General features: G+C 40.6%; 1 protein-coding gene across 3 annotated transcripts in view; it reads right to left on the bottom strand.

Annotated features, from left to right (window-relative positions):
• Nucleotides 1-16314, bottom strand: part of NUFIP1 (nuclear FMR1 interacting protein 1) — a 38591-nt gene that overhangs the window by 7031 nt on the left and 15246 nt on the right. For all 3 annotated transcript variants that reach the window (XM_044926830.2, XM_044926829.2, XM_006053393.4), the window contains exons 6-7: nucleotides 11229-11321; nucleotides 4766-4959 (exon numbers count right to left, since the gene is read on the bottom strand). In XM_044926830.2, coding sequence (XP_044782765.1) covers nucleotides 4766-4959; nucleotides 11229-11321 — 287 coding nt within the window. The remainder of the gene's footprint in view (nucleotides 1-4765; nucleotides 4960-11228; nucleotides 11322-16314) is intronic.

Here is a 16314-nt window from a genome sequence, read left to right as displayed (position 1 = left end):
ATTCTCTTCATTGACCAACTTCAAAATTCTTGAGCTGTCCCTGGGTCCAATCCTCAGCAAGCTTTCCCTCTGTGCCTCTTTCTCCTCTTATGATTTCACTTTATCGCAAATCTTAAAGTACTATTTAGAGGCCAATAAATCACAATTGTATATCTTCAGTTTTGCCCTAAAGCCCAGAATAAACTAATTGTTCAACATCTCTACTTAGATATCAAACAGGCATCTCAAAGGTTAGCATGCCCCAAAACAAAACAAAAAACACTTGATTTCTCCTCCAAACATGCCTGCCAGTTGGCCTCCATCTCAGTAAATGCCAGCTCTTTTCAATGGTTACAGCAAAACCTAGCAATCACCCTGACTCTTCACTTTCTCACATACCATATCCAATCCAGCAACAAACACTGTCAGCTCTGTTTTGAACATATATCCAGAATCACACGGATTGCTTCACTCCTACAACTGCAATCCAAGTCAACATTTCTTACCCAGACAGTTCTAGCACCCTCCTAAAAGAACAGCCTGATGTGATCTGCCCACCTCTGCAGTCCATTCGCCACTTTAACACATCACATCACCTCTCTGCTCAACCTCAGAGTAAAGTCCCAAGTCCTTTCCTGCCTTAGACAAGACCCTATTTGAGCTGATCCTTCACCACTTTCTTCCTGCCTTACTCCACTCCAACCCTATTGTTCCCCAAGTACACAAAGCATGCTCTCCCCATGGGGTGTTTGCACTTGTTGCTTTCTCTGCTTGGAAAACTCTCAATTCTCAGCTCCTAATTTCACTCAGAATTCTTAGTATCCCCTTATCAGAGATGCCTTCGCTAATTATACTAAATAGCACACTCCTTTCTCCAGCTGCCATTCTCAGTCCTTTCCCTTGGTGTTACTCGTCCTCATGAAGGATATCAACCCATATTTATTTATTGTAGCCTCCCCAAGCAGCACATAAGGTACAAGAGAGAAGGGGTTTGGCTTTGTTCAGTATACTATATCCTCTGAGCCTAGAACAGTACATAAATGCTCAACAAATATTTGAAGAGCAAACTGTTGCATGAATGAGTTAAATAAGGACAAGTTCAAAACGGGTAACGAGAACAGAATGACAAAACTGTGCCAAGGTGGGGCCATAACAGAGACCTGGCTTCATCTGCATTCAGAGACTATTTCTTTTTTTCAATAAAATGATTCTATTCTTCTTAAAAAAATCACATATATGTATCTAAGAAAAATACTGAGGGATATAAAACGTGAGCAGTGGCTGTCTCCATAAGTTAAGGAAGTATATTGCTTTTTATCTTATGCTTTTCCTTTTTCCCCCCCATTTTTTGCATCATTTTTATAATCAGAAAATGAATTATAAAGAAAACACAGGAAAAGGAAACCTGGAGGCAAGTATTTCCCCCCAATTCAAGAAGTGGACTGCACAGCTTTAATTGGCCTACATATCAACCCTTCTTTCTGCCTTCCTTTTTCTCTAGACTTTATATTTTAAATCCATTTTAGATTTACACAGGCGTTGCAAAGCTAGTGCCAAGATCTTCCATAAGCCCTTCACCTGGCTTCCCCTAATATTATCTTATATAACCACAGCTAACAAATGAACGCGGGGATAGCACTACCACCTGAGCCACAGACTGTGCTGTAACTTCACCCTTTTTTCCACTAATGTCCTTTTTCTGTTCTAGGAGTCAATCCACCATAGCACATCACATTCGGTCTCCGGACTCCTTGATCTGTGTCCTCTTCCAATCTGTGACAATTCTTCAGTATTTGCTTGCCTTTCACGAACTTGACTGTTTTTAAAGACTACTGGTCAATTACTGCAGAATATCCCATAGGTGGGTCTGATGTTTTCTGATGATTAGACCGAGGTTATGGATTTTAGGTAGTGTCCTTCTCGTCATGTATCACGGGGTACACATCAACCCGACTTATTACTGGTGACGGCAGCCGTAACCACTTGGTGGTCCCCACCATAAAGTTACTATTCTTCTCTTTCCTTATTCGATTTCTAGAAACAAGTCACTAAGTCCAGCCCACATTCAAGGGGAAAGAAATTAGGCTCTATCTCTTGGAATAAGGAATAGCAAAGAATTTTAGACAGATGTTAAAACCACAACCTGGGTGGCTGGTGTACTCAGTACTAGGAGTGCCCTACAGCCCACTATTCCTAACTGCCTTCCTAAGGGTAAGAGCTAGGAGTTCACACAAATGAACGGCTCTTTTCCTATTTCATTACCTTCAGTTATGTTCTGGGTACTCACCACATGTGACTCTGGCTCATGTGAAACAAAGCTTCTCTAAACAAGGTAAAACTGATAACTGGAGAGTTGAGACGCTGAGAATGCTTAGGGTATGTGAAACAAGGGCACACGTGGTTTCCTGAAGCTATACTTGGGAGTGGACAGTTGAAAGACCAGTGCTCGGAAACTTAGGTTTGTAAAGCATAAAAGTCCAGAAGAAATCCCAAGTAAAGGATAACAGGAGTTTAATGGAACCTTTCCTACAAAATCCAGCAACCATTAATTTGATTGTTGGTATTCTGATTTCCTCAAAGAACATCACAAGTTTATAGCTTACTCTTAGGATTTTTGTATTCGTGCCTTACATGTTCCTCTCTGACCGTCACAAAAGTAAGGGTTTCACCATTAAGCCACAACAAAATGACTTGATATCTCTCACTCAACTGCTCCTAGGAACCTGACTGAATGCTTTCTATTATTAGGATGAAAGGCATGTAACTACTGTCTCTCAGGTCTAAAATGTCTCTCGAAGATCTAGATACAGGCTTAAATACAGGCAAGTGTAAAATGGTCATCTTTCTGTTAGTGCTTCACCAGACTAGCACACACTGAAACACTTCTTTAAAAAATGGGAAAACAGAATTGCCCAACCAGAGCTAACAATACGAAGGCAAAACTATTCAACATTACAGAACTCTTCAAATGTTCATTTAGAAAGTTGCATAAAGCAAAGAATTATGTAATTTTCAAGTTAGTTAATGTTTATAACAGTAATCTTCATATTTGTGTTTCAAGTATTTTAATGACGTGGAAGTTTCTATTTAGGCACAGATTGTATTTCATCATCAAGGTCACAAGCTGTAAGCTTGAATAAGTATGTGGGCACTCTCCAATACTTTTTGGAGGAAAAAAAAAAAAATCAGTACCCAAGAGTAAACCGAGCCCTGGCCCCAAATGTCTTCTGCCTTTTCCTCGCTATCAGCAAGGATAAGAAGATGCTTTTTTAAAACTCTCTTTCACATCTCAACTCTCCTAGACCCATACAACACAGATTTGCTTTTTGGGGCCAGATTCAGACTTCACATTTGGAGGTAGTGCCGTGTACTAGGAGTAAGGCTTCTAACTCTGACTAACTAGCGGCATGACGAAGGTCAACGACTCTAAGTTCCTCGGTTCAAAAATGGAAGCAGCAACTGCTTGTACGTGAAAGGTTGTTATGAAGCAAAGAGCTACTATACACAAAGCACTTAGAGCACAGTTAAGTACCTTACTTAATAAGTGTTGCTGCTGCTGCTGCCTAAGTCGCTTCAGTCGTGTTCAACTCTGTGTGACCCCATAGACGGCAGCCCACCAGGCTCCCCCGTCCCTGGGATTCTCCAGGCAAGAACACTGGAGTGGGTTGCCATGTCCTTCTCCAATGCATGAAAGTGAAAAGTGAAAGTGAAGTCGCTCAGTTGTGCCCGACTCTTAGTGACCCCATGGACTGTAGCCCTCCAGGCTCCTCCGTCCATGGGATTTTCCAGGAAAGAGTCCTGGAGTGGGGTGCCATTGCCTTCTCCTTAGTTGGTGTTAAAACATTTATTATTACTATTCCTACTGAATTTTATCTTGTCATTCTTAGCCCAACATCTCCTTATGCCAAGATCTTTTTCCATCCTGATTTAGTCAGTGAAGCAGTTGCCACATCCCCGCCCATTTCTTCCCATCCTTTACATTCAATAATCTGCTGTGTGATTATTGCAGAAGCCACCTTCCCCCAAGCTGAGCAGGGCCTGCTGGCAAACAATCACTCATCAGTCCACTCACTGGTAACACGCCTTTGAAGAAGAAGAAGCACTAGCAACTAGATAAAGCCTCACACCTTGTTACTAGAAGGAAAGATGGTAACATATTTACACTGATGTTTTCATTTTTCATAAGAGAAATGAAGCCTTAGAGGCTGAATGATATCTTTCTGTGACAGCAACATTTCTGTCCTTTAATTTTTCAACTTGTAAGCAAGAGTAAACATATCTCCTAAATTCTAGAGGGAACTCAAGAATAAATAATAAACATATAAATATATTCTATGCTGTGAGGAAGAACAGTATTATTTAATATACTGAATTAATGTTATTTACCCAAAGAGACCAGGTTCATGCTGAGCAGCATAAATACCGGCTTCCCTTGGAATTACTGTTTTCTAGGTGGGAAAATTCATTTAATGGTGTAAATCTGAATTCACAGCATCAATACATTCAAAACAGTCTTAAGATATTTCCAAGATTATATGATACTATGCAAATTACCCAATAAATATAATCTTTCTCCCACATTCTGCCTGCTTCATGCATTCATTTCCAAGATTCATAAAAAGTTTCTTAAAGTGAGGTTTTAAATAAGATACTATTAGGAACAAAAGCATCATTCTACTTTTTTACATTTTTGCCATTAAACTTTCCATACACAAGGATGTGAAGAATCAACTTCTGCATCATTGTCTATACTCTTAAAAACACGGTGTTTTCCTATTTAGCTTACCAGAGTCAGTGTTTACCAACACACCCAGGGGGTCTGAATTTGCCTCAAGTGGACTTTCAGGCTTCAAATCACCCAAGTGATTCCCTGACCCAGCAGCTGTTCTCTGTTCAGCATGGCCATTTCTCCATTTGTGATGTTTGCCAGGACTTTGGATTTTTGCCATCTGCGAATGTCTGGTCATCCCCTTCATCTTGCTGCAATAAGAAAAATGCAATTCTTAATATAAAAGGCACTGACCTTTCAAGAAAAATTTGAAAAAGATTACTGAATGCAAAAGAAACTTAGCTGTCAAATCAATTACTTGTCACGTGCTACACTAAAGAGATCAGAAAAAAATAAACTCAATGGCTTCCAAAGACAGAATGTTAAATGAACATACACAATATATCACACTTTATCAATTCCCAATTGCACGTTTCCTTCCCATAATTTAATCCCTCTAAATTGGGCTCTGTTGTACAATCAACAGCAAGTGAGTTTAATTGGCAGCGTTCTTTCATTCCTATTATACATAAGATAAAATGTTCCTCGGGGCTTCCCAGGTGGCCCTAGTGGTAAAGAACCCGCCTGCCAGTGCGGGTGTGGGTTCCAGCCCTGGGTTGGGAAGGTCCCCTGGAGGAGGGCATGGCAACCCACTCCAGTATTCTTGTCTGGAGAATCCCATGGACAGAGGAGCCCGGCGGGCTACAGTCCACAGAGCTGCAAAGAGCTGGAAAGATTGAAGTGACTTAGCACACAAAATATTCCTTAGACTTTACGAAGTGTGTAAACTCTTATCTACTTAATTTTAAGGAGCCCTGAAGTTTCTGACGATTTTACAAACATGCTACCTTGTTTCTTGTTTGAGCTTCATGAAAACTCCTTGAAATAGATTAGACAGGTATTGGGGTGCCAAAAAGGTTCTGGTTTTTCCATAACATCTTACGGAAAAACCCAAACAAACATTTTGGCCAACTCAAGTATTATTCTCTTCATGTTACAGGGGGATAAACTTAAAGATCATAGACCAAGCACAATTTTACAGCTAGCTCAAATCAAGTGCCCTCTCAAACCACCTTAATTACTACACTTAAGAGGAAAACAAATAATTATGTGAGCACATGCTTATGTAAACTATGCACAGGAAAAAAAAAAGACCTTTTGAAAAAAGGTTCATGACATATACTCTCAATGGACAATAATACAAGGTAAGAAAATAATACTAAGGCATATAATAATAAACTTAAAACTAGTGATGAAAATCTTAAAAGCAACCAGAAATAAAAGGTATTTACACAGAGGAACAAGGTAATGGTAACAGCAGATTTCTCTTGGAAACCATGCCACGAAGAAAACAGTGGGGCAACATCTTTAAAGTACTGTAAATATCAAAAACACCATTAACCTCGAACTGCATATCTAGCAAAATTATCTTTCAAATAGGAAGGTAAAATAAAGATCTATTCAGACACATAAAGCTGAAAGAAGTCATCTTCAGCACGCCCTCACTATAAGAAATGTTAAAGGAAGTCTTTTAGGCAAAAGAAAAATAGTATCAGATAGAAAGATGATCTACACTCAAGAATGAAGGCTACAAGAAATGGTTAACTACACAGGCACCCTAGCCAACAGCTAACCAACCCCTGGCTGTGACTCTGTCAAGATCAGCAGATATCCCTCAACTGACCCCAGATACGTGTGGTATTGAGACTAACATATGAGAGGAAAAAACAAAAAACAAGACATGTATTAAGAGCAAAAAGGTAAGTCACAAGTTGCAAGACTGTATCTGCACCACCTATACTCTATACAAAAAATGACTGGTATCTAAGTAACTCACTCCTACAAATCAAGAAAAGCAACTCTATTAAAAAACAGTCAAAGACTTGAACTGGCACTTCACAAGAGAATTATCAAAATGACCAATAAGCATATAAAAAGATGCCCAACATCATTAGTCATGAGGGAAATGGCATGACATGAAGAAAAGGTATAACGTATAACAACACCCCATATTGAACAGGACACAGAGAAATCAGATGCAGAGTCAGTAGGCATATAAATCAGGACAACCATTTCAGAAAACGGCCTGTGTCTATCATAACTAAACACAGAGTAAGCAAATACTTACATCCACAAAAGACACTTAAAAGAATGTTCATAGCAGCTTTACTCATAATAGCCCAAAGTGGAAACAACCCAAGCGTCCAACAGCAGAATGAATATATTGGCATGGCCAAAAGTTTGTTCCTTTTTTTCCATACTATCTTACAGGAAAACCAGAATTAACTTTTGGCCAACCCAGATATATTCTCACAACTGAGTTCTATACAGCAGAATGGATTAAGAATGGATTTACAGCTACATACAACAATATGGATGAACAGCACAAAATTATGTTGAGCCATAGAAACTACACCAAAGAAGATATACTATATGATTCCACTTCCCTGTGGCTCAACTGCTAAAGAATCCGCCTGCAATGTGGGAGGCCTGGGTTTGATCTCTGGGTTGGGAAGATCCCCTGGAGAAGGAAAAGCTACCCACTCCAGTATTCTGGCCTGGAGAATTCCATGGACTATATAGTCCATGGGGTTGCAAAGAGTTGGACACAACTGAGCGAATTCCACTTTCACTTTCATACAAGGTTCCAAGAACAGGTAAAATAAATCTATGATGACAGAAATCAAAAGAGGTTACCTTTGTGGGGAGGCATGGAACTAGGTGGGAAGGCCTAAGAGAGAAAAGCTCTGTGAGGTAAATATATTCTATATATTATTAATCTATATGGAAGTTACACGTATGTGGAAGTTACAGGTATGTAGGTATGTATGCATGGACAAATTCATGGAGTTGTACACAATACAAAATAAAATGTGAAAAGTTCTATGAAGGTGAGGTACTGGGGAAATGGGACGTCTCATACACTGCTGCTGGGAGAGTAAACTGGGATAGCTTCTATGACAGATATTTGGCAGTTAGCTATCAATATTATGAATACATGTCTTTGACTCAGCAAATCCACCTCTAGGAACCCACTCTCAGAAATATCTGCACGTATAAAATGTATGTACAGAGCAATAAGGGCAACTTTTTATTAGTAAAAGATTGAAAACGAATGTCTGTCAATAGAGAACTGGTTTAAGGGAAAAAAAAAGATGACCTTGTGGGGATATTCCTACACTTCCTACACACCCTCAGAGAATGAGGAGTCTTGTTTATGTATTAATACAGGACTATTTATTATTTGGCTAAAAAAAGCAAGAAGGAGGACCATATCGAAAAAGGAAAAGAATAAAAAAGACTATTATCTATGTGCTGTATACAAATGAGATATCTCCAGAAAGATAAAATGGATTGCCTCTGAGAAGGAGAACTGCTCAGCCAGGGTACAAAGACAGAAAAGGCCTGTTAATATAAATCATTTTGAAAACCACATGAGTATAGGGTATTATTATACTCATACTACACTATGCACAGGAACCTGGAATGTCAGGTCCATGAATCAAGGCAAATTGGAAGTGGTCGAACAGGAGATGGTGAGAGTGAATATCGACATTCTAGGAATCAGCGTACTCAAATGGACTGGAATGGGTGCATTTAACTCAGATGACCATTGTATCTACTACTGCAGGCAGGAATCCCTTAGAAGAAATGGAGTAGCCATCATGGTCAACAAAAGAGTCCGAAATGCAGTACTTGGATGCAATCTCAAAAATGACAAAATGATCTCTGTTCGTTTCCAAAGCAAACCATTCAATATCACAGTAATCCAAGCCTATGCCCCAACCAGTAACACTGAAGAAGCTGAAGTTGAACAGTTCTGTGAAGACCTACAAGACCTTTTAGAACTAACACCCAAAAAAGATGTCCTTTTCATTATAGGGGACTGGAATGCAAAAGTAGGAAGTCAAGAAACACCTGGAGTAACAGGCAAATTTGGCCTTGGAATACGGAATGAAGCAGGGCAAAGACTAATAGAGTTTTGCCAAGAAAATGCACTGGTCATAACAAACACCCTCTTCCAACAACACAAGAGAAGACTCTATACATGGACATCACCAGATGGTCAACACCGAAATCAGATTGATTATATTCTTTGCAGCCAAAGATGGAGAAGCTCTATACAGTCAGCAAAAACAAGACCAGGAGCTGACTGTGGCTCAGACCATGAACTCCTTATTGCCAAATTCAGACTTAAATTGAAGAAAGTAGGGAAAACCACTAGACCATTCAGGTATGACCTAAATCAAATCCCTTATGATTATACAGTGGAAGTGAGAAATAGATTTAAGGGACTAGATCTGATAGATAAGAGTGCCTGATGAACTATGGAATGAGGTTCGTGACATTGTACAGGAGACAGGGATCAAGACCATTCCCATGGAAAAGAAAGGCAGAGAAGCAAAATGGCTGTTTGCGGAAGCCTTACAAATAGCTGTGAAAAGAAGAGAAGTGAAAAGCAAAGGAGAAAAGGCAAGATAGGAGCATCTGAATACAGAGTTCCAAAGAATAGCAAGAAGAGATAAGAAAGCCTTCTTCAGTGATCAGTGCAAAGAAACAGAATAACAGAATGGGAAAGATTAGAGATCTCTTCAAGAAAATTAGAGATACCAAAGGAACATTTCATGCAAAGATAGGCTCAATAAAGGACAGAAATGGTATGGACCTAACAGAAGCAGAAGATATTAAGAAGAGGTGGCAAGAATACACAGAAGAACTGTACAAAAAAGATCTTCACGACCCAGATAATCACGATGGTGTGATCACTCACCTAGAGCCAGACATCCTGGAATGTCAAGTCAAGTGGGCCTTAGAAAGCATCACTACAAACAAAGCTAGTGGAGGTGATGGAATTCCACTTGAGCTATTTCAAATCCTGAAAGATGATGCTGTGAAAGTGCTGCACTCAATATGCCAGCAAATTTGGAAAACTCAGCAGTGGCCACAGGACTGGAAAAGGTCAGTTTTCATTCTAATCCCAAAGAAAGGCAATGCCAAAGAATGCTCAAACTACCGCACAATTGCACTCATCTCACACGCTAGTCAAGGAATGCTCAAAATTCTCCAAGCCAGGCTTCAGCAATGTGTGAACCGTGAACTTCCTGATGTTCAAGCTGGTTTTAGAAAAGGCAGAGGAACCAGAGATCAAATTGCCAACATCTGCTGTATCATGGAAAAAGCAAGAGAGTTCCAGAAAAACATCTATTTCTGCTTTATTGACTATGCCAAAGCCTTTGACTCTGTGGATCACAATAAACTGTGGAAAATTCTGAAAGAGATGGGAATACCGGACCACCTGACCTGCCTCTTGAGAAACCTATATGCAGGTCAGGAAGCAACAGTTAGAACTGGACATGGAACAACAGACTGGTTCCAAATAGGAAAAGGAGTATGTCAAGGCTGTATATTGTCACCTTGCTTATTTAACTTATATGCAGAGTACATCATGAGAAACGCTGGGCTTGAAGAAGCACAAGCTGGAATCAAGATTGGCGGGAGAAATATCAATAACCTCAGATATGCAGATGACATCACCCTTATGGCAGAAAGTGAAGAGGAACTCAAAGGCCTCTTGATGAAAGTGAAAGAGGAGAGTGAAAAAGTTGGCTTGAAGCTCAACATTCAGAAAACGAAGATCATGGCATCTGGTCCCATCACTTCATGGGAAATAGATGGGGAAACAGTGGAAACAGTGTCAGACTTTATTTTTCTGGGCTCCAAACTCACTGCAGATGGTGACTGCAGCCATGAAATTAAAAGACGGAGGGAAAGTTATGACCAACCCAGATAGCATATTGAAAAGCAGAGACATTACTTTGCCAACAAAGGTCCGTCTAGTCAAGGCTCTGGTTTTTCCAGTCATCATGTATGGATGTGAGAGTTGGACTGTGAAGAAAGCTGAATGCAGAAGAATTGATGCTTTTGAACTGTGGTGTTGGAGAAGACTCTTGAGAGTCCCTTGGACTACAAGGAGATCCAAGCAGTCCATTCTAAAGGAGATCATCAGTCCTGGGTGTTCTTTGGAAGGAATGATGCTAAGCTGAAACTCCAGTACTTTGGCCACCTCATGCGAAGAGTTGACTCACTGGAAAAATCTCTGATGCTGGGTGGGATTGGGGGCAAGAGGAGAAGGGGACGACAGAGGATGAGATGGCTGGATGGCATCACTGACTCAATGGACATGAGTTTGGGTGAACTCTGGGAGTTGCTGATGGACAGGGAGGCCTGGCGTGCTGTAATTCATGGGGTCGCAAAGAGTTGGACACGATGGAGCAACTGAACTGAACTGATACCTATGAGTATAGGTATATTATTTTAAATCATAATTTTAAAAATTCAGCAAAAATGTTACAAAAGCAAAAATTTCAGAATTGAAAATATAGAGGTTTTAGGATTTGGGTGTGTCCTCTTTTTATTATTTGTAAGAATGTACATTCATTTAAATGAGCATCGAGAGTGCAAGCAATTTTCAGGAACTTACCCATACTGTGTCGTCGTCAACACCGCTCCTCTCTTTTCCTTTTCAAGTTTTAACTTTTTCTTCCTTTCAATATTAGCTAGAGTTGGGTAGTTTCTAGAAAACAATAAGAATCCATTATAAAAGGGCTTTTAGAGTACAGTTTTAATTATGCAGTCAAGCAATTGCTGCATTTAACAGTTTTGGTTTAAGTAAAAATGACTAACAGTAAATTAATATAAACTTTTAATTCCTTCTAGATATTTTTAAGGGTAACAAAAGTAGACTACCACAATGCTACTCTAGATTTTTTTAAGGGTAAAAAAAAGTAGGTCTACAATGATGTAGACCAGTGGCCAGTCCGTCTACCAGGTAGCAACTTACAACAGAATGCAAGTCAAATATATAATGTGCTAAAACGGATATAATTCACATATTTGGCACATATCCATAAATACCGTAAGAAAAAAATGTATTTTCTTAGACATGTACTTACGCAAACACAATTACTAAGTATATCCAAAGTTACCAGGATAAGGAAGAGACACTTCTCAAAAAACAGTCTACCAAGAAGGACAAGAAAAGCATGGTTATTTCTAAAGAACAACTATAACAAGGTACAGAATAAAATAAGCACCCCCTTGGGAGCATAAAGATTGGAGGGTGGGGAGGAAAGATCATTATCTAGATGAAGAAATCCACAAAGAAAGGAACACGAAAGACACTGGCCTTAAATGGTGTCAACAGACACAAATCCAATGGGAGAGTGTCAGTGCTCTAAGCAGAGCAGACAACACAGACAAACCAAGGTCTCAAAGTGAGAGAGATATCCAGGGAGTGGCAAGTGGTTCATTTTGGATGAAACAGATACAGGCAATCAGACCAGAAAGGGAGGCTGGGGCCCAACTGTGCCTTGAATGTCAGACTAGAAAGCCTATTTTTGATTCAGGGGTGATGGGGAGCCACTGAAAGTTACGAACAGGGAGAGAGATGAACAAGGCAGTGAGTGAGATTAAGTCTGACAGCAGCGTGCAAGATGAATTGCTCCGACAAAGCTTTCTTTGTTCCTTGGCACAGCTGTGTGGAAATGGAGGCACCAAACCTTGGTGGCGAGAGGAACAGCTCCTAGGAGGGCGAACACAGACAGCTCTCCTACCACTCGGCCTGGCTGCTCATCAGAATGAATTCTGAGAAACATCAACACACGGTGTTCCGCCATTATTTCGAGGACTCTGTTTCCGCCCTTCTTTTTACAACATCTGCATCACTGACATGCACAGCTCACGCAATATGAAGCTCATGGGCTGGGCACATTGGAAGATAAGAATGGAAATGACATTGAGTAAGCGGTGAAGTAATTAGAAAAAAAAAGCAGTGGATTTCAGCGAGGACAGGACAAAGCAATCTACCCAGCCAAGAAAAATAAACTTCATAAATAAAACATGATTAATGTACAAGCTATAAATAAACATAAGAGGAAAAGACCAAGGTCACAGGAGATAAAAATCTGACAGCCAGTCAGCACCGCATGACTACACTTTCAGAAAGCAAATACAAGGACTCCAGCACAGGTACGTGTGAAGTCCTCCTCTCACGACACTCAAAAGTGATCAGAAACTCTCGGGGAGATACAGCCAGCTTTGTACTGCTGAACTGAAAAGGAATGTTGAGGAAAAATCAAACTTGGGAGGGATTCAGAAGGGACTCACAGATGATCAACAGGATGAAAAATAAAACCTCCGAAGAAAGATGAGAGGAACTGGAACAACTTGCAGCCTTTAAAAGGAAGAGAAGTGACAAAAACACCACGATCTTACTGAGAAGATGGCCGACAGCTGTTCGCCATCTGAAGACAAACTCCACACAAGCAGAGATGATGAGGGAAAAGGTGATGACTTTCACAGGCCCCACAGTGTCTACACATGTAACGCACAGCTACTCAACACTTCTCACATCTCTGAAATTCACTTATTCTTACTGCTTGTATTTCTATAACGTTTCTCTTCTGAGTATTGCAGACCAACCCTGACTTAACATGTTGGGCTATATGCTAAACCCAAGGACTTGGTCCTACAGTGCTGCGTGAATAAGCAAGCCGACGGTGTGAAGCGCTTCTCAATGATAAGGAACATAGAGAATTTGTTACAGCAAATGGATTTTAGGTGCGATACAAGAAAGAACCCTGTAAATGAGACATCAAGAATGTTGTGGAAACTCCTTTGCTGGAAGTCTTTTAAAACAGCTCACTTTTTCTTTCTGGCTGATTAAAGTTATCACTTTCCTAAAGGTAGTGGCTGTTTCTAACCCTTCCAAAGTTTTAAGATTCTGTTTTTCAGTGCTTAAATAAAACTTTCTTCCCCAAAGTTACACCACTCTTCTGTACACAGAGACTAAAAACTACAGAAAACAAGGGTACTAGAAAGCAAATTTTTCCCCAAAATGGGAATCCAGGAACATAAGACCTAGTTGTACATATGATCATCAGGAAGCTCCTTCCAGCAACATACTACTGAGATACAAGATTAAGGAAAAGTCTGGATCTTGGACAGAGACACAGCTCAGGTGTCTAAAGTACACAAAAACACAGCGAACTGTTGCACAAAATATCACAAACGGTCTTACACTGACCGCACAGTTACATGATGATAAAGCTTAGTTCAGTATCTCCTGGTAAAGAACGGATGTTATGAAGCTATAAAGACTGTGAGAAGTGATATTTTCACAGTTGGTTTCTCTATTTTTGTCACTTTTCTCCCTACTTCCATCTTTCCCCAACACCCCAAAAGGAACTTACCCTAAAACTATAACACTTTTTTCCTTTCTTTCATTTAACTCTTCTTTGCCTTCCCCTTGCCTAAGCCACAAGGCCCCAGCGACAGCTCTTAAGCCCCAGAGTCAATACATGGGCAACAGGGAACCAATCATTATCTTCACACATCTCATTCTGGCTACATCTTACCCTTTCCTTCTCAAACCTCCACCCACTCACTGGCTTTTCCCTTAAGCCTGTTTTCTAGAAAAACAAAATCCCTCTGGACTCTCACTGAACCACAGCTGCTTCAACCAGACTACATTTTTATTTCAAAGTCTTTTCAAACTTCAAAAAGATGTAGCATTCTTCAGGAGCACACCCCCGCTGCTGGAAATCTGCAAGAACTGGGGGCGCAACTGTTAAGCGTTTCCTCAGAGCCAGTTAACTGCTTCAAATAAATAACACAGAACTACTCCACCTAGTGGACACCCCATCTGCTGTGAAGTGGGTTTCAGTCTTGAAAAGCCAGATTTGGGAAATGAACCTCTCACTCAATTTTCCCTCATGCCAAATCATACAGCGTTTGTACCCCCAGAAGATGGGAATGAAGAAAGAATCACTTTTGAGTTTTTATGGCTGCGATTTCTTTTTTTGCAGATTATTAGTGGAAAGCCTTAAGGTTTTTAATTGAACAGAACTCCATATGTTTGTCAGAACTACACATCAAAAAAGAATAAATACCACCTTAAAACATATTGGGGTGGGGAGAGGGGTGGCATGACCCCTCTTACAAGAAGTCTTACAAAATGATCTGATTGCTCTGCCTTCCAAAGACACCAGGTATCCCTTGACTGACGTGTTAGCCCCACGTGACAAAAATGAAGACTTCTGGTGCCTGTGGTCTCCTGGCGATTTATAGATCTTCTTATGTCTCCTACTAGAGTGAGGATCTTAAGGGCAAGAGTCTACTCCTGTTTTTCAGTAACTCTGGTCATATATAAAACAATCTTTGCCTTTTCAAATACTGAATGCTACACTGTGCTAAGTCACCTCAGTTGTGTCCAACTCTTTGCAACTCTATGGACTACAACCCACCAGGCTCCTTTGTCCATGGGATTCTCCAGGCAAGAATACTAGAGTGGGTTGCCATGCCCTCCTCCAGGGGATCTTTCTGACCCAGGGATCAAACCTGTCTCTCTCACGTCTCCTGCATTGGCAGGTGGACTCTTTACCACCAGCACCACTTCAGTTCAGTCGCTCAGTCGTGTCCAACTCTTTGCGACCCCATGAACCGCAGCACACCAGGCCTCCCTGTCCAGCACCAACTCCCGGAGTTCACCCAAACTCATGTCCATTGAGTCAGTGAGGCCATCCAACCATCTCATCCTCTGTCATCCCCTTCTCCTCCCACCCTCAATCTTTCCCAGCATCAGGGGCTTTATTCAAAAGAGTCAGCTCTTCGCATCAGGTGGCCAAAGTATTGGAGTTTCAGCTTCAGCATCAGTCCTTCCAATGAACACCCAGGACTGATCTCCTTTAGGATGGACTGGTTGGATCTCCTTCCAGTCCAGCGGACTCTCAAGAGTCTTCTCCAACACCACAGTTCAAAAGCATCAATTCTTCGGCGCTCAGCTTTCTTTACAGTCCAACTCTCACATCCATACATGACCACTGGAATAACCACAGCCTTGACTAGACGGACCTTTGTTGACAAAGTAATGTCTCTGCTTTTTAATATGCTGTCTAGGTTGGTCATAACTTTCCTTCCAAGGAGTAACTGTCATTTAATTTCATGGCTGCAATCACCATCGGCAGTGATTTTGGAGCCCCAGAAAATAAAGTCAGCCACTGTTTCCACTGTTTCCCTATCTATTTGCCATGAAGTGATGGGACCGGATGCCATGATCTTAGTTTTCTTGGGAAGCCCCAAATACTGAAGATTTACCTCTAATTTCAAACTAAACTCTTGTCAGGAAGTTACTCGAAGCTATAATGTATATTAACATAAATTCAAAGGCGGCTGAGATTTCTTGATTATATTAGCAAACCAAACTGGTCTTCCACCAGGGACTTTATATAAGCATACACTACCTAAGCTAGTTCACGTGTTACTATTCCGTAAGTTTCTCGAGCCAGTGAATTTTTTCCTTTAAAGCACTTGCTGCACAAAAACCACAGCTCAATTCACATGAGGAGCTACTGCAGAAAGGAATGCATCCAAACACACATCAGTCTGGTCTGCCTCAGGGACAACTTGTCCTGTGAGATGAGGATTTACTGTTCAAAACCACAGTGGCTTAAGTACCACTAATTATATTAATTCCAATTAGCATTACTAATCAGATCAACACTGCCCAG

Source organism: Bubalus bubalis, chromosome 13 (assembly GCF_019923935.1).
Source record: "Bubalus bubalis isolate 160015118507 breed Murrah chromosome 13, NDDB_SH_1, whole genome shotgun sequence".
NCBI classification, from domain to species: domain Eukaryota; kingdom Metazoa; phylum Chordata; class Mammalia; order Artiodactyla; family Bovidae; genus Bubalus; species Bubalus bubalis.
Note: the sequence above shows the minus strand (reverse complement) of the source record. Positions and strands in the feature narration are given on the sequence as shown.